The sequence below is a fragment of the Podarcis muralis genome, chromosome 10 (assembly GCF_964188315.1).
Source record: "Podarcis muralis chromosome 10, rPodMur119.hap1.1, whole genome shotgun sequence".
NCBI lineage: Eukaryota > Metazoa > Chordata > Lepidosauria > Squamata > Lacertidae > Podarcis > Podarcis muralis.
In genome coordinates, this window is record NC_135664.1 from 32,929,490 (window position 1) to 32,947,838 (window position 18,349).

The 18,349-nt window shown below is 42.0% G+C and overlaps 1 protein-coding gene across 3 annotated transcripts in view; it reads right to left on the reverse strand.

The window, feature by feature from the left end:
- PTPRB (protein tyrosine phosphatase receptor type B) overlaps positions 1-18,349 on the reverse strand; it is a 72,792-nt gene that overhangs the window by 12,308 nt on the left and 42,135 nt on the right. For all 3 annotated transcript variants that reach the window (XR_003708559.2, XR_003708560.2, XM_028746466.2), the window contains 13 exons: positions 17,896-18,159; positions 15,806-16,069; positions 13,878-14,159; positions 12,479-12,757; positions 10,787-10,936; positions 10,273-10,516; positions 7,236-7,342; positions 5,507-5,606; positions 3,985-4,068; positions 3,866-3,883; positions 3,653-3,734; positions 2,207-2,297; positions 166-242 (listed from right to left, as the gene is read on the reverse strand). Coding sequence is in view for 1 of the 3 variants with exons in the window: in XM_028746466.2 (XP_028602299.2) it covers positions 166-242; positions 2,207-2,297; positions 3,653-3,734; positions 3,866-3,883; positions 3,985-4,068; positions 5,507-5,606; positions 7,236-7,342; positions 10,273-10,516; positions 10,787-10,936; positions 12,479-12,757; positions 13,878-14,159; positions 15,806-16,069; positions 17,896-18,159 (2,042 nt within the window). In the remaining 2 variants the exon portion in view is untranslated. The remainder of the gene's footprint in view (positions 1-165; positions 243-2,206; positions 2,298-3,652; positions 3,735-3,865; positions 3,884-3,984; positions 4,069-5,506; positions 5,607-7,235; positions 7,343-10,272; positions 10,517-10,786; positions 10,937-12,478; positions 12,758-13,877; positions 14,160-15,805; positions 16,070-17,895; positions 18,160-18,349) is intronic.

Sequence of the window (18,349 nt, forward strand, 5' to 3'; positions counted from 1 at the left end):
TGCATTTCAATTCTATGGCAGCCCGCCAGGTGCAATTTTCAAATTTGGACTGTAAGTATAACTGGGCTGGGTATGAGGATTAGAGGTTTATGAACTTGAGTAAAGATTGCTGTCAAATACCCAATTTTTAAAAGGGCTGTAAAAAGGAAGCACGGAGTCACTTACTGGGATGTAGCTTGCATTGATATAGTCAGAGCATGGGTCATCATCTACATTTGAAAGTTTCACTCTCGTCGTGTCGTCTGTGGAAGAGATTCATTGCAAAAACATTTTCACTATAGGTTCCCTTAATTTTAATAAATGCATAACGATGAATAAGTACTGACAGTCAAGGTGTGAATCTAAATATACAATTGTATGTAGCAATGATAGTCCATATTTATTCAGTAGGTTTCATCTAGGCATGCTAGAAATGGGGGCATGGAGTTTCTTAACTGGGAGACAAATCATGCTGGTGACTCTAAAGATTAAACAAAAAAATGCATTAGATTATTTAAAAAATAATAATCACAAAGTTTTCACCTCCCCAAAATCACTAGTGGCTAAGGTTCTGGTAAGTAACAAAAATGGTAAAACTCCATACAACTCCATACAGGATGGAAAAGCCTTTTTCTTTGTTTTTTGCTTCCAAGGCTGCTCTGGTTTTGCCCCATTATCAGAGCCAGGAATGAGGCTGGGTGCAAGCCAGAATTTGCAACATATGACAGCAACATGGAGCAACTGGCTGCCCTCTCTTTTGGTGAAATATAGTAGCTGAAAACTTTCAGAAGCACGATGCAGAAATATGGGTTTGGAAAGTAATTCATACAGGCAAATATACTGTGAATTATTCCAACTGGCTGCAAAACCTCTGATTAGCTAAGGCAGTAATTGACAATATAGAGCAAATATACATGTAGATTTTTAGATGTGTCATCAGGCTATTTCTTTTGTATCTTATATAATGGACAATTTTATAACAAAGCCAGAGAACCAGGATTCAGTGTTCCTTAGGTATGTGCAAGAACACCTCCATGTGTTCTGGTGTTTTCTTTTTCCTGACTGCAGTTCCTCATACTACTGGATGGCTATACTGGATGGCTTTGGAGCAGCTTTCAGGTTCCAGATTTTGAGTTTCTTGGGACACTACTTTAGACAGCAGAAGGTACAAGAGGGTGCAAGGAGGGGAGAAATGATGATGAGCTGATTCTTCCATGACTCCAAGATCAAGGAAGAGAGATGGAGGAGCGGTTAGCATATAGACTTGCCCAGGTGTTCAGGTTTCACATTGCACAAAAGTCTTCTGGAGCCACAGCAGCAAGTGAAAAATGTATTTCATTGCAGCCATAAAAATTGGTTGCATTCTTCATTGTCCTCTTACTACCTTTTAGCAAACAAGTAATATGATAAGCTTTCCCGATTAGGATTTCCCACAAAACCTCTATTCCTGGACAGAGTGGAGACATGTGACCATGTTTTTGTGGATTAAAATTAGATCTTCTGTCCCCAGTTCTTTTCTCAAACAAGACTCCATTTATGGGACAGGACTCAGTAAATGTTCCCAAAACATGAGAGAGTATACTATGGAGATCCTGTTTTTATTGCTATTCTCTTCTCTACATGTTGCAGTAGAGTTCTTAGAGTTTGTAGATGAAAAAACACATGCACTCTTTGAAAACGCATCCTGCTTTCACTTGTTCTGTGTCCTAAAGTCATGGACCATTAATCTTTCTGTGGACTTTAAATTTATTCTGATAGATAAAAGAAAAATCTACTGCCTACCAAATCAGTAATGTTGGTTGAGTGATTTATGGACATATTAGAACAGGTTTGGTTTCTGGTTTTTTTGAGCAAATACTAAACTCGGCTGTTTGTCTTTTGGCTGATCACATAAAACCAACCATGCATGCAAAGGTTGCTATTTATTGCTACATCTGCCTACCATCAACAGTGACAATTCAGCAAAATTGCTTTAACGGCTGAAGCCTTTCATAACCAAGATGAACATTATTAGTCACTGCACTTTGGGTGCGAAGTGAGAGAGTTCTCTCGTTATGCGACCTGCAGTATGAATATCAAAGGGTAAGACCCCTTGATGGGGGTGGTGCTTTTCTGCCAGGTAGAAGTACTGGGATGAAGGATATACCACATTTCCTGTCTCTCTTATTCTTGCTGAAAAGATGTAGGAAGAGAAAAAGAAAAGGCTTGCATCCAGCAGGAAACTTACAGGGCAATATATTATTGTATCGATTTTTCCCTCTGTTCTCTGGCAAAAGTGCTATGTCACACAATTGGTTTCGACCCACATCCTTTAGATCCTGCAAAATCCAAAAGAAAGAAAAGGGGAGATGAAAATGGTTAAATTATATTAATATATGGTCTCTATAGCACATCAGCTATCCAAGACTAAAGGATGGAAACAGATGTGTGATTGAATTCAAGCAGTTCTGGGTTTGTGCCAAGTACCAAGTGCTTCAAGCCTTTGATCCTCACCTCTCCAAGGCAATTTCTAGTGCTAAGCTACTATACAATAGAGCCACTTCTCATCATGCCAGATGAATCTGTTGCTTAGAAACTTGGGAACTTGCTTAAATAAATGCAAATAATAAAGACTTCGGAGGCTGACATGCAATGTACTCCTATTGTCCATAGAGGATCCACCTGGAAATCACAAGAAAGGAATGTGATGTTCCACTCAGGTCCTGCTTGCAGGTGGACTGCCAGCCCCCCACCATAGGCAACTGGTTGGCCTCTGTGAGAACAGGATGCTGCACAAGATGGGCATGATCCAGGATGGCTCTTCTTAATTGGATTGAGAGGGGATGCCTGAGGGCGATGTACATAGATGGATGAGCTGCACTGCTCAGAGACCCAATGAATGCCAACCAAGAGTGGAAAAGCACCATATATACATACTGTTGGGTACTGCAAAGGTGAAACAGCCGAGAGGGGACAAACCAGGAGGAACAAATAGTGCACAGTAATATTCAGCAGCCACTTCAGGTCAAAATGCTCATATAAACAGTTTGTGTCGGTTGCTGAAAATTGTTGAGCAAGGACCCCAAAATGGCACCTGCATTTTTTAGCCTAGGCCCTAGAGCCCTAATCCACTGATACCTCCCGCTGGCACCTGCTGCTATCTATGTCATGTCCCTTTCCATCTTGATTCCCAGTATACCTGAAGGAGCGTCTCCACCCCCATCGTTCTGTCTGGACGCTGAGGTCCAGCACCAAGGGACTTCTGGCGGTTCCCTCATTGCGAGAAGCAAAGCTACAGGGAACCACGCAGAGGGCTTTCTTGGTAGTGGTGCCCGCCCTGAGGAACGCCCTCCCATCAGATGTCAAAGAGATAAACAACTACCTGACATTTAGAAGACATCTGAAGGGAAGTTTTTAATGTGTGGCATTTTAATGTATTTTTAATCTTTGTTGGAAGCCGCCCAGAGTGGCTGGGAAAACCCAGCCAGATGGGCGGGGTACAAATAATAAAATTATTATTGTTGTTGTTATTATTATTATTATTATTCCCAAACAATGCAATGTTTTATCCCTGTGTATGTCAACCGCCACTGATCCGGTCTCCTTTAATATGACTGGCCTTGAGTCAATGCATTGTGAATGATAGCCAGATGTACCTAAACAGCCCATTCTTTTCACTCTGTTTGGTCCTTACCTCATATTCCTTTGACAGGAGGTAGTTTGAGTCTGCTTGGAGTTTGGTGAAGTGCATTTCAAACTGACTGACTTTTACTGGGCTAAAACATTCAAAGCAGGGCGTGGGGAGGAGCAAGGAGAGAAAGAAAACACCATATGTTAACACATTATTAAAACAAAGAGCCAGTATTTTCCAACTCAGTAGAAAGGATGACTTAGCATTGGCTCTTACCTGGACATTTTCCGGCTCCTTCAGGTTATTTGGAAAGAAAGAAAAAGAAAGAAAAGGTCAGATGGAGATTAGAAAGACTGCATTGTCCAATGATGCCAGGGCAAGCACTTTGACCTTACCCTTTTTGTCCCAAATTCAGGTGAACTGAGAGCGGTCTGTCCCTGCGAATGCTCATTCTCACCGTTGGTCTTTCATGGCCACTACTGCAACACAAGAAGTTGTCAAGTGTTTGTTATATCTAGTGCCCTAGTGAGGGAGATATGTTGTTTTGCCCTGCCAGGACAGCCACCTCCTGTGGCCAAAAGCAAACATGTCTGTTACAAGAACAATTCAAGGGGGCCCGGTCTTATTCAACATCTTTATCAACGACTTGGATGATGGACTCAAGGGCATCCTGATCAAATTTGCAGATGACACCAAACTGGGAGGGGTGGCTAACACCCCAGAGGACAGGATCACACTTCAAAATGACCTTGACAGATTAGAGAACTGGGCCAATACAAACAAGATGAACTTTAACAGGGAGAAATGTAAAGTATTGCACTTGGGCAAAAAAAATAATGAGAGGCACAAATACAAAATGGGGGACACCTGGCTTGAAAGCAGTACATGTGAAAAGGATCTAGGAGTCTTGGTTGACCACAAACTTGACATGAGCCAACAGTGTGATGCGGCAGCTAAAAAAGCCAATGCAATTCTGGGCTGCATCAATAGGAGTATAGCATCTAGATCAAGGGAAGTAATAGTGCCACTGTATTCTGCTCTGGTCAGACCTCACCTGGAGTACTGTGTCCAGTTCTGGGCACCACAGTTCAAGAAGGACACTGACAAACTGGAACGTGTCCAGAGGAGGGCAACCAAAATGGTCAAAGGCCTGGAAACGATGCCTTATGAGGAACGGCTAAGGGAGCTGGGCATGTTTAGCCTGGAGAAGAGGAGGTTAAGGGGTGATATGATAGCCATGTTCAAATATATAAAAGGATGTCATATAGAGGAGGGAGAAAGGTTGTTTTCTGCTGCTCCAGAGAAGCGGACACGGAGCAATGGATCCAAACTACAAGAAAGAAGATTCCACCTAAACATTAGGAAGAACTTCCTGACAGTAAGAGCTGTTCGACAGTGGAATTTGCTGCCAAGGAGTGTGGTGGAGTCTCCTTCTTTGGAGGTCTTTAAGCAGAGGCTTGACAACCATATGTCAGGAGTGCTCTGATGGTGTTTCCTGCTTGGCAGGGGGTTGGACTCGATGGCCCTTGTGGTCTCTTCCAACTCTATGATTCTATGATTCTAAGACCGAATCATTGCAACATCGCAACTCCTCTATTTTTCTGTGTGACGCTGCTGCTTTGCACATGATGCATCTCCTCTTCAAAGAACAGTATCAGCATTAAGGCTGCAATCCTGCTCCTACTTATACTGACCAATAAATATTATAGCAAATCTATCTGCCATCCAAGATTCAAATACACACACACACACAGAGCTTAGGACCTACTGAGGAATAGCTTCAATAGGTGCAACTATAAAATCGTATTTCTCGCATTTAGAGCACGTGTCCTAAAGTGAAATTTACACTGCATGATGAATAAGTTTACATTTATTCTTTCTGGCGCCAGAAAGAAAGAAACGTGAATTTCTACTCACTTTGCTTTTCGTCTGCAGACAAGCAATGCAGTGACAGCCACCAGCATAATTATTAGGAACAGACCAGCGCTCACCCCTTCGACGACTCCAAGTGAGGGCTCTGAAACAATTGTATACACAGATCAGACTTAAGAGTTTAAAAGTTAGAAGAAAGGTCATGATATAATAGTCTATGTCTACCTTTTGCTGTTTTCCAATACAATTCCTAGCAAGGATCTGCACATGCAAACACATGCGCGTGCACACACAATGGGACAATTGGGACTGATTAGAATTATGTAACTGTTAGAACCACTGCCAGTTTGCTTATGTTGTTGTTGTTGTTGTTTCAGTTTGCTGTTTCGGTGTTTTAAATTATGTATTTATCACATACGAATGTAAGAAAAGCCCTGCTGGATCTGCCCAAAGGCCCATTTTGTCAAGCATCCTGCTCTTAAAGTGGCTAACCAGAAATCTATGGGAAGTTTGCAAGCAGGACCTGCATACAACAACACTCTCCCCTCCCCATGGGTTCCAGCAGCAGGCATTCAGAAGCATATTGTCTCCAACTGTAGAGGGAGAACATAGCTATCAGGGTTAAAAGGTAAAGGGCAAAGGGACCCCTGACCATTAGGTCCAGTCATGACCGAAACTGGGGCTGCGGCGCTCATCTTGCTTTATTGGCCGAGGGAGCCGGGGTACAGCTTCCGGGTCATGTGGCCAGCATGACTAAGCCGCTTCTGGCGAACCAGAGCAGCGCACGGAAACACCGTTTACCTTCCCGCTGGAGCGGTACCTATTTATCTGCTTGCACTTTGATGTGCTTTCAAACTGCTAGGTTGGCAGGAGCTGGGACCAAGCAACGGGAGCTCACCCCATCGCGGGGATTCGAACCGCTGACCTTCTGATCGGCAAGTCCTAGGCTCTGTGGTTTAACCCACAGCGCCTTAGCGATAGCTAAATCCTTCATGTTCAAAGGGTAGTATTCTGTCAGTTACCAAACGCTGAGAACAAACAGCAGAAAAGGGGTTGTTCCTTTCATCTCCTGTTTTATCTCCCTACCTGTGATTCGAAACAAATGGTAATGCAGAGGCATTCTGCCTCCAGCGGTGAACATAGCCAGCACAACATTTTTTAAAATTATAAACCAACCTGTGACCATTTGGTCAAACCACAATATAGAAACTCCTGAATGAATAGAAAAAAAAATAAAAGTGTGTGTGTGTGTGGGGGGGGATAACTGTGTTAAAAATAAACATTCTAGTGCTCAACCCATATTATTTCAGGTTTCAAAAGCACGTACTGTAATTCTGAAATGCAGAAAATGCTTAAATAAAGAAGGAGCGAAGAAAAAGAAATCCTTAAAGCAGAACAATATAAAACTTTACGAGTCCCAGTCAGCACTGGCTGAAATTAGACCATGCTTTTAGACTTGCAAAATCGTCTTCTGATGACCAGTCCCTATCAAGAGGCAGGCTTCCACATTCTCCACAACAGCAGATGCTCTCCAGAGATTCATCAAAGGTGGCTTGCTACAGAGTCTCCAACTGAAGACCGCATGAACCATGTTGCTTACAGGTTCTCATTAAATAGCAGTGGCTGAATCAGCCTTCTAAATGGATGGATTTGACGAAAGTCACTTTTGGCCAAGATAGAGCTCTACAAACCCCTTCCTGCTGTCTTTTGTCTCCATCAAATGCTCAGGTTTTAGATACCTTGAAATGCTTCGTAGGTAGGAAGGGAAACTGACCTGACTCGGTAACAATTGGCAAAGAGAAATAGGTATCAGAGAACAGGGGCTCAGGAAGTTCCTTCAGGTCTTCTTTGAAGAGTTGTGTGAAAGCCCGGATGCTGATCCTGGAAAGAAGGGGAATGGTTTTTAAAATTAGATTTCCCTGGGATGTATAATTTACAATGATAGTCCTAAATGGAAGGAAGCATTTGAATTATTAAGGGTTATAGGAATACTGATTATTAAACCAGGGCTGGGGAACTTGTGGCTCTCCAGATCTTGATGGACTACAACACCCATGATCCTTGACCAAAAGCCACGTGGCTGGGACTGAGGCCAATGATATCTGGAGGGCCAAAGGACCCCAGTTCTGTATTAAAGGCTACACAAAGTAATAAGACATACAAAGCCAGGCTTCTGACCTGTCACTACTTGTAATTTACTAGTAATTTCCATCTCCTACTGCTTTAGAGTGATGCAACAGCCAGCCAGAAAACATCTGTAATGTGCCCATATTGGGCCAAGGCCACAACACTTTGAAGTGTGGGGACAGAGAAGAAATTTTAATGCTTCCCATCCTTTCCTCTGTGTACTTTCCTTGACTTAAATTACCCCACATTCAAAGCTACTATTAGCTGCAGTGGTAGTGTTGGGATACAGGACCTGTATTGCAAGCAAGAGGTCAGCAAAGCTGTTTTGGTTACTCTCAGTTTCTGATATTTCCAAGTCTAAATTAAGTTCTCCACATATCTACATCAGTTTGCACACATGCATGCATACGCACACTAAAAGTCCTAATGGAAATTTATCAACATTTCAGTGTTGAAATGTTGAATTTCTCCTAATGCACACATTTTTGCAAAGCATTCCCCTGAATATAATGCATCTTTGTATGTCATTTCCACGAATACCTGTGTTTTTATGCCCTTTTTACCCTAAGACATTTTACATTTTACTTGACTGGAGAAGTGCGATTTTTGAAAAAATGCTGCGTTCTGATTTTCATATTGTTTTGGAAAGTCTAGATTGGGGAAGATCACCTCTAAATGCAAACTTAATCAAATTTCTCTTCCATTCCTAATTGTACCTACTTTCCTCTTATTCTACAACCGTTAGCAACTTCAGACTATTTGTGCGTGTGTGATTTAAATAAGGGAAACTGTTAGAAAGAGTTAAGCCTGCTTTTCTAGCACTGCGGGCTTAATCCAATCCCTCTGTGGTTTCTTTTTTTGTAAATAAAAGGGCTTTGAGCAATCCAGTCATGGATCTCCTGAGTTCTCTGCAGTTTTGCTCCTAATAATTTAAGAAAGAAAGGAATGCAAAAACCTAGGATGCTTCTGACATTTTGCGCTTAACCCCTCCCCCACCTTTTTCTTATGAATTCCTTGCACCTTAATCATACTGCTTGCTCTCTGTGCTGCATACAGTGCTTCAAATTGTTTGCTAAATCACAATGCAGAACCTGGCCTTTGTCTTTGGATATGTTGATCACAAACTGCACAGGGCATTTCATAATCCACAAATGCTCCCTGCTTGTTTTAGGGGATAGCCCTGCAAGCAAGCTCAAAAAGCCCTTTGAACAGAGTCAGAGGAAATGGATTATAACAAAAGTTTTGCAATGACCTGTAAGAGAGTGGGAGACATGCTGGCCCATTTTGCACTGAGACTAATGCACACTTAAGAGATGAAAGAAACCACATATGATTAGTCTCACTACCCAATGGGCAGTGTTGCTTATTTTGCTTTATCATTGTCAATTCTCAGTCAAAGTTGGCTACATAATACATTTGGAAAACTGGGCCCACCTTCTAAAGAACTGGCACTCTGATTCTAAAGTTCTGCATTATGATGACTAATATTGTTTTGGCAGAGAGTTTGGTGCACTTATCCTAAATACGTATTTGTTGGCACAGCAAACCTAAGTTCTGGGCTGTAACGGATTATTCAGCAGCCCCATACTAATAGGTAGACCCTGGTTAGTAACTCCACACTCAATCAGAAAATGAAGAAAGAAAACATCGTACATTTATACCTGTTTTTAAACTGGAACAATGGCAAAGTTATCCAACTGTAATACTTTTATGAGATCATTTTTCTAGTCTGAGAATTTCAGAGAAAAACTTACCATAAACAGTAGTTTAAATAGGCTAGTAAAAACTCAGACCCTACAAAGTTGGAGTTTCTTCTCACAAATGAACAGGATTTATGATAAAGGTAAAGGTAAAGGGACCCCTGACCATTAGGTCCAGGTGTGGCCGACTCTGGGGTTCCGGCGCTCATCTCGCTTTATTGGCCGAGGGAGCCAGCATACAGCTTCCATGTCATGTGGCCAACATGACTAAGCCACTTCTGGCGAACCAGAGCAGCGCACAGAAACGCCGTTCACCTTCCCGCCGTAGCGGTACCTATTTATCTACTTGCACTTTGACGTGCTTTCAAACTGCTAGGTTGGCAGGAGCAGGGACCAAGCAACGGGAGCTCACCCCGTCGCAGGGATGCGAACTGCCAACCTTCTGATCAGCAAGTCCTAGGCTCTGTGGTTTAACCCACAGCGCCACCCATGTCGCTTTTAGGATTTATGATAGGGAGGGGGAAATGGAAAAATGATCATGATTTTTGGACGATTTGAGTTTGGCAAATGGTCTTACACTGACAAAAGAGTCTAGTATATTTTGCCCACAATTTCAAAAGTATCCATCATGTGTATGCTGGTATTTTAGCTGCACTGAACACTTTTATACTGCAAATGAGGACTAGGAACCATCCTAAGGTTTTCTGCTGAGGGATTAGCACGTTCACTAATCAGTGTAAAAATCACACGTTACAGAGTCCTCTGTCTAACACACTGCAGGATAGACAGACATGGGTGAAGGAAACGTTTAGACATTATCTATGAGACAGAGCAGGGCAAAGCTATTATAAATGGCATAGTAAAGCACAGATAACATCATGCAACAGAGGCTATTAATCTTTGGTAGTTCAAATGCTTCCAGAAAGCACAGTTCCAAATGACAAGCCACATTTTTTGTGGCATGATTACCGCACTAAATCTGACCTATAGGCAGTCCTGGGTTTTAGTGGCCCATCGCAATATTTCTGCTGATTTGGATCACACTTTCCTCCCAGATTTTCCATCTCTGCTCCAAGCTTAATATCAAAGCTCTTTGAAACGCTGTCAGGGCTTTCAGTGCATTTACTTGCAAAATAATCTGTTTGATAGATTTGGATGGAGTTGTTGTGTTTGTATTCCAAGTAAGAAGGCAAAGGGTGATGCTGTTCTGGCTTCCGTTCTTCACTGCCTAGAAAGGGGTGATTGGAAAAGTTAAAAAATGAAGTTAAATACTGTGTTATTACTGCAGAACAAGGCTTGTGGGGATCAAATTACAGACCTGTAGATTACCAAGGACCCCTGATACTTTTCTGTTAAGATGCTTTATCCATGATTATTGTATATTGAAATCACCCTTGTGGTCCTAATGGGATTTTACAATGATCAACCAGATTGTGGAAGACTATGGCAAAGGCACAATTGTCAATGCAGGCTATCTTGTATAGCCATGGAAACTTACCATCAGCTTCTCTCACAACCACGGTAAAGTATTTCACAGCTCCATTGGTGTCACTGAACCAGCTGCAATTGAAAGCGAAGTGGATGGAAGATTTGGTAATGACTGCATCCTTTTTGTTCACTCGAATATGTGCAGGTGGTGGTGGAGGGCCTAAATGATAGCAGTAGTTGTGTTACAAAAGCTGTATTTCGTCAATATGTACTAGGCACCTAAATGCAAACTTTTACCCAAGTGGAATCAAATATCCACTGAAATGCTCTTCCTAGCCACCAAAACATCTCTTGTTGTTGAAGATTAACAAGTGGAATGCAGCAGTGTGTTAGGTTGCAGTGAGCTCCATTGCAGATTTTTGTAGTCTTTCTTCATCTCTTTACATCAGGGATAGGAAACTGGATTCACCCACTGCAAGCCAAGTTTGTCAGGTGGGCAGGGCTGCTCAGTGTACAGCACTTTGCAAGACCCAACCATCAGCTGCGAATGCCTTTAGAATTCAAATTCTAATGACTCAACAGTGGTTTCAGGCTGCTCATCCCTTCTTTGATAATAGAACACTTAGCATTAAAAGTGCATTTATATTAAGGAAAGCTGCTGGTACATTAGTGAGATATACAAAATGTGTTCATTAGGAAAAAAGCAAACTAAAATGTAAAGGATTTTCGTCATGATTTTTCTTTAAAGAAACCCTTGCAGATTGCTGCAGAGAATGTAGAGAACCAAATTTAAGATGGGGAAAAATGAGAAACAGAGAACCGAAATTGGCAGGACCTTCCATCCCTAGTGGAAATAAGGTTCACTGTACCTGTGCACTTGCAACTCCTTCCTCGCTTAATCCCCCCCCCCCCATTGCATATGTTTTAATAAACAAGATTTCTGGTGGGATAGGAGGAGTGGTACAACCCTGAGATATCACCAGGTCTACCCCAATAGGAAGTGACTTAAGAAAACACTCTCTGTATACAGATGGTGCCAACAAGTGCTTGAGAAGTGCATTCTCAGCATGAATTGGATTAAAACCAGAATGTACTTTAGATCAACCAACAATGTGGGACAGCACTGACACAGCGGCAATATGTGTACAGCAACCCTAAATACAACTGCATCCAGCACTGAATGTACACCATCAGACTGTGTGTGTACATGCCCAGAAACCAATAGTAGTCACCTGCCATTATGGAATTTTCTCCATTTTTTTCTGAAGGGGAAATGATTGAACTGTTGAGGATTCACAGAAGCTATGCTTTCTTCCCTTAACATCTGGTACAATAAGCAAACGTCAAGAGAAGGGAGAAAGGCTTGTGAGAATCTAGATTTCCTGTTTCATAACTGTAGAAAGGAAGATACACCTAGCTGTTTTGTTTGAAGGATGCAAAAGGGGGGAAAGGGTGAAAGAAACAGTTTGCAAATGGAAGGTAAACCAATAACTGAGTTTTGCTGGCATGTTAGAATATATAAACTGCCTATGACTCTTAAAAGTATGAGTCAAGCAAGCAAGTTTAGCAATTAAAAATAACATTCAGTGCTTTGAGAACTAGTGACAGCTATTACAACATGCACTGAATGCAGTGGAACAGATGTTCCACATTATGGCCACATGTCATTCATTTCAAAGTACTGCATCATGCATTGGAAGCCGTCTCCCCCCACTTTTTGCTTTCCATTGCAATGTAGCCATCCATACAATAAAAGGCTTACGGTCTATCATAGTGATGGTATTGTCTTCTACCACCTCACTGGTCATGTCGGCTGACTGCACTTTGATGGAAACCAAGTATCTTGTATGGGGCACGAGGGTCATGATGTTGTACACAGATCGCTCCCTCTCTATTCTTCTGGAGAACTCAATCTCCGCAGTGTCCATTTTTTTGCACTCAATACTATATCCATCAAAATCAGAGTCAGGAGGGATCCAGGAGCAAGCAATGGCAGTCGAGTTCTGTGGTCGGCAATGCAAACTTTGTATCTTGTCTGGCCCTTTGAAGCAAAGCAGGAGCAGAATCAATAATGTGCATTGTATATTCTGAACTTACTTTATAGCACAAAGATGTACCTCACCATACGAAAGCTAAAATTAAATTAGGGAACAGCATGGTAATGTACTAATGGTAATGTTAATGCTACAGTTAATTAGATGGCAGCCACATTATTTAAGTTCCTTTGAACTCAACCTATTACTTTGCAAAATCATATTTATGTCTTATATCTGCTGTTATGAATCATTTATACAGCACTTTTAAAAATTGCTATGTCTTTACAGTGTTTGTCTTACTCAACCTCAAAATAATCCTGTAATAAAATTAGGTCACTGTTTTATTGCTGACTGAGATGAGAGATAGGAATTTCACTGCTATTTGTGTGTGTGCAATATTTATACCATACCCTCCCTATAAGAACCCAGGGGGGTCATAGATATGCCTATCCCATTACAGTCTCAGAACAGTCATGTGAGCTAAGTCCAAGGGCAAGGTTTGAAGACATATGGATACAGCAAACTTGCTGAAGCTAAGCAGCTCAGGGTCTTCTCAGTATCTGGATGGGGACAGCACAGGAAACCAACAGGGTTGTCCTAAAACATTTTGCAGAATGGCATCCCCATCATTCCATGTACAATGGAGCCAACTAGATTGGCCATTAGACCTTATTTCAATTCTGGCAATAGGATAGAGTCCTTTACCACAGTGTTTCTCAACCTTTTCCTGACCTAGTTTCCTTCCTATGACCCCCCTTGTCCTACCAGGACAACCTGGTGCATGCATTTGATCAGTGAGAGCTCTGAGCTCTTCACCAGATGAGGATACAACAGAAATGTGAAACAGGTAAAGACATCAATCCCCGCACAAGCACTCATGAATCAGCTGGCGGTTGGGGTGGAGTACTGGGTCAAGACTAACATTAAGGTGGATCGCAACAGCAGTACCACAACTATACAAATATATGGCAACATAAGAAGAAGTAGGTCCCCAAATGGATGTTGGGGCTATGGATGTTGTTGACTACTGTGCTAATATAAATTAATATAATATAAATGAGCATTAACTAAAGCACTGGAGGTTAATACCAAACTTTTCATCAGTGTCCCAATATGGTGTCTTACTTGTTCTCACGGTTCCAGAAAGTGATTTACTGTACGTTTTATGAATGATTCCACTAACGCTCCTAACACTGAAGTGATACAGTCTCCCTGGGTGGAGTCCATTTATTTTGCGTCCTTTTGATTTGCTACTACTGTAAGGATTGGAAACTGTGAGGGTCTCCCTTGGGGTCCATTGAAGTTTGAAGTCATCATAATCCGTCCAGTCAGGAGGGCCCAACCACATGATGGACAAGGAAGTGTTGGTGACATCAGCAAATGACACTGTATTCGGAGGGATTGGCACTAAGAGAGAGAAAGCATAAAATGGGAAAATAAATAATTACGTTACTCTTGAATACATAATACATAATAATTCAAAAAATAAAAATAAAAAATTAAGAAGGAAACCAAGAAATAGATTTCTGTTTTGTTCAGGTATTTGTTCAGATATTTTGTTCATGTATTTGGGCTTGTTCACATTTGGGTTGGCTCTCACTTGGAATCCATGTTTCCTTCATTCAGATTTGACCTTATAAGTCCATACCTGTGTTCATTTGCAACTGAAGATCAAATCCACTTGTTTCCATCCATACCTGTAGACATTCCCTTTTGTCTTTTTCCCTGCATTCGAATTTGCTGATTCAAATGTATTAAGTTTGTGCAAACAGGGCAAGGATGCAGGAATCTGCTGAGCAGTGTGTACATCTTTTTTTTTTAATAATAAAAACGGTATCCACCCAGGAATTGTCAGTAACACACACCAGGGAATTCCCAATTCCAAATACATTTGTGTGTACACACTTTATGTTCAATCCTAAAATGGCATGCATGTCCCATTCTAAAATAGGAATATGGTCGTGTGATAGAGCAATATATAGTGAAATCAATGGGGGGGGGGGGATGAAGCAGGGAGATCTGGAGAAACCATGGGTTTTTTTGTTTTCCAGTATTGCACAAATATGTTTTCTTTTTCTTTTTAAGCTGCCTAAGGAGTTTGCAAGAAATAGGTACTACCAGAACAGAACTGGTATTAGGGAAGTGTAAGGTGTGTGGAAGGCGAGTTGCAAAATGGATTCTTGATCTCCAGCAAAAAAGAGAGAGTCTCAAGTGGAGTTGCATTTTTCAAAATTTATCAATGGATCGGGGAAATTCAAATTTGCATGAGGAAACCAACAGGATAGGAGAAGTTTGAGGGGGACATCATGTGGACAATGCTATTTAAATGGGACTTGAAATACACAGTCAGGCGTGGACAAGCCCTTTGTTTACTCCACCTTGACTGGAGACTCCTTTCATATTTCCAAAATCAGCTACTGACAGCTGTAGGAATGCCCACTGGGTGTGCACCACACAGACAAGCCACAGCTGTCTGAACGCCATGTTCTATATCTAACCTTCTGCTTTCTCAGTAGTCTGCTGTGCCCTGTCTGTGACCTTTGTCTCCTTCATTTAAACACTGTTCAAGGGGAAAGTGACGTGGTGGAAACTGGTGCCAAAATAACTTTGTACCACCCCACGATCTCGTGATTGGAAGATGTGTAAAGGGCACAGTCCAAAATGTATCTGACTGGTTTTGCATATTGTGCTAATAAAAAGAGCCTCTGCAAAGCTAGTCGGCAGCTTGCTTATTCACAGCTCACCTGCATCATCAACTCCTGTCTTGTCTCCTTCACTTCAGACAGCAGGTTCACTGGGGAACTTCCCAAGGTTTTCTACTAGCGGAACATGAAATATTGAGAGTGCTAAAGCCTGGGGCAGGGGGCGGGGAATGCATAAGTCAATTCCAAGGTGCACAGGCACCTGAGTGAAATTGTTGGACTTAAGGCCAAAGCAGATCAATGATTGGATTTCCCAGTCTCTTTATTTTGCTACACCTGCTGATTAGAGCATTGATGCAATCAATGATGGCAGCAACAGTATAAACAAGACAAGGAACTGCTGTTCTTTACCTGTTCTGCCTTTAGTATCTGCTGTATTGGTCAGGTCACCACTATAGGTAACTACAACAAGGGTGTATATTCCGCCAGGGACTAAGCCCTGGAAGTGCCATTCTGTCAAGTCTTTTCCATACTGTGCTTCTTTCTGTGTGCCATTTGGGTTATAGAGATTCAGTTCATAGGAGTCAACGTCTCCTGCTGCTGGGTCCCAGGTAAACCACAGACTCTCTGTCATGTTTTTATTGAACCCTTTGAGATTGGTAACTGAGGCTGGAACTATGAAAAATAAAAAAGAAACAGTGGAGAATCACTCTGCATCCTAGGGCAGGTGAAGATGACAATTAGTTATGGTATCTATACAAGGGCATAATAAAAATAGGTTAAATAATAATAATCCTAATGTCTCTAATCATTAAACATTTTAATTAAAAATAACCCTATTAAGTTCCTTTTGGTATTTTCTACTTTGCGTTCATATTATTCTTTCCGCTTTTTAGTTGCTTTTCTTTACAAAATGTAATCCAAGGTGAAAGATTAAAACTAGCATAATAGCCAAAACAGAATAAAAACATATTCATACATAGAAAAGGCAGGTCTAACACATCCCACCCACTAAACAAGGCCACAAATATCTGAAACTCTCCCAAAGGTCTGGGTAAAAAGATTTTTTTTGCCTGGTGCCGAAAATAGATAATGATGGCACCAGGCATACCTCCATGGGGAAAGCATTCTGTAAGCAGGGAGCTACCACTGAAAAATGACTGTCCCTGTGTTGTGACCCTCTGTCCCTCCCTTCCAGAAAACACATGGAGAAGGGCCTTGAATACCGAATGCAGGGTCCAGATTGGTTCATGTGGGGAGAGGCAGCCTGAGCTGCAGAAGGTTTTATAGGTCAAAACAAGCACTTTTAATTGAAACTAATCAGTAGCCAGTGGAGTTATGCCCAAATTGGTTTTATAGGCTCAGGCTGTCTCGCCTTGATCAGCAATCTGGCTGCTGAATTCTGCACCAGCTGTAGTTTCTAAACCGTCTTCAACGGCAGCCTCCCCATGTACTTCCTGAAGGTTACCAGAGCATAGACAACAGAAGTGAGGCTATCCTAGTCCATAAAGGGGTGCAGCTGGGCCACCAGCTGAAGCTGATGGAAGGCACTCTGTGCCACTGAGCTCACTAGAGCCTCAAGCAACAGTCATGGATCCAGAAGTACCCTCCAAGCTATGTACCTGCTCTTTCAGAGGGAGTGTGACCCACCCAGAGCACGCCATATCCCTTCCATCTGGTCTAGGGAGCCACCCACCAATAATGCCTCAGTCTTGTCTGGATTAAGCTTCATTTTACTGGCTCTCATCTAGTCCATTACCAAGGCCAGACATCAGTCTAGCATTTCCACTGTCACACCACCAGATGTAAAAGAGAAGTAGAGCTGTGTGTCATCAGCATATTGCTGACAACAACTGAACTGGTTGCCCTCCCCTAGATCCACCTTTGTGTACATCAAACACATGCTCAGTTAAGCTTTAGCCAAATTGGGGTTTGCCAACACGAGAGTCCCATGGACTGCAAGAAGATCAAACCTATCCATTCTTAAGGAAGTCAGCCCTGAGTGCTCACTGGAAGGACAGATTGTGAAGCTGAGGCTCCAATACTTTGGCCATCTCATGAGAAGAGAAGACTCCCTGGAAAAGATCCTGATGTTGGGAAAGATGGAGGGCACAAGGAGAAGGGGACGACAGAGGATGAGATGGTTGGATAGTGTTCTCGAAGCTACCAGCATGAGTTTGACCAAACTGCGGGGGGCAGTGGAAGACAGAAGTGCCTGGCGTGTTCTGGTCCATGGGGTCACGAAGAGTCGGACACGACTAAACGACTAAACAACAAACAAACATGAATTTGCATCTTTGATCTGTTCCCTTGAAGAAATTCAAACTTTGTTATTTGTTTTAGGATGCTTCTGAGAACCCTTCTATCAAGACATAGGAAAGCAGTTTGAGTTTTATTTATTGGCAACTCCTCTAGCAATCCCTTCTTACAATTAAAGTAGCCCATTGAGGTTTTAAAAGTGTATCTCACTGCTGATGGATCAGCTCATTAGATACTTTTACCTGTTCTCCCAAAGATGGATGATTCATTAGTAAGCTTGCCACTGTGGGTAACAATCACCATTTTGTACAACCTTCCTTGTACTAAGTTCTGGAAAGAATACTGCTTGAGATTCTGGTCTCCTGAAGTTCTGTCCTGGAGAGATTGGTCTGGATTATATAGAAAGATTTCATATCTGTCCAGTTCTCCCTGAGAAGTTGTCCAGCTAAACGACAGGCGCCCAGTGGTGGTATTTGTGACCTTCAGATTTGTGGCAGCTGCTGGAGCTGAAATAAGAGAAGATATTGCATCCAGTGTTGTAGCTTTTGGAAGCAGTAAGAAATGGGCAGCAGAAATGTCCTTTGAACCTCAGAAACTATGTTTATACATGTTTCATGCCAATATTTGCCTTCTATGTAGATTAACCCTTTGCTATCATTAAACACGACACATAGTTTAAGGGACATTCTCAGAATC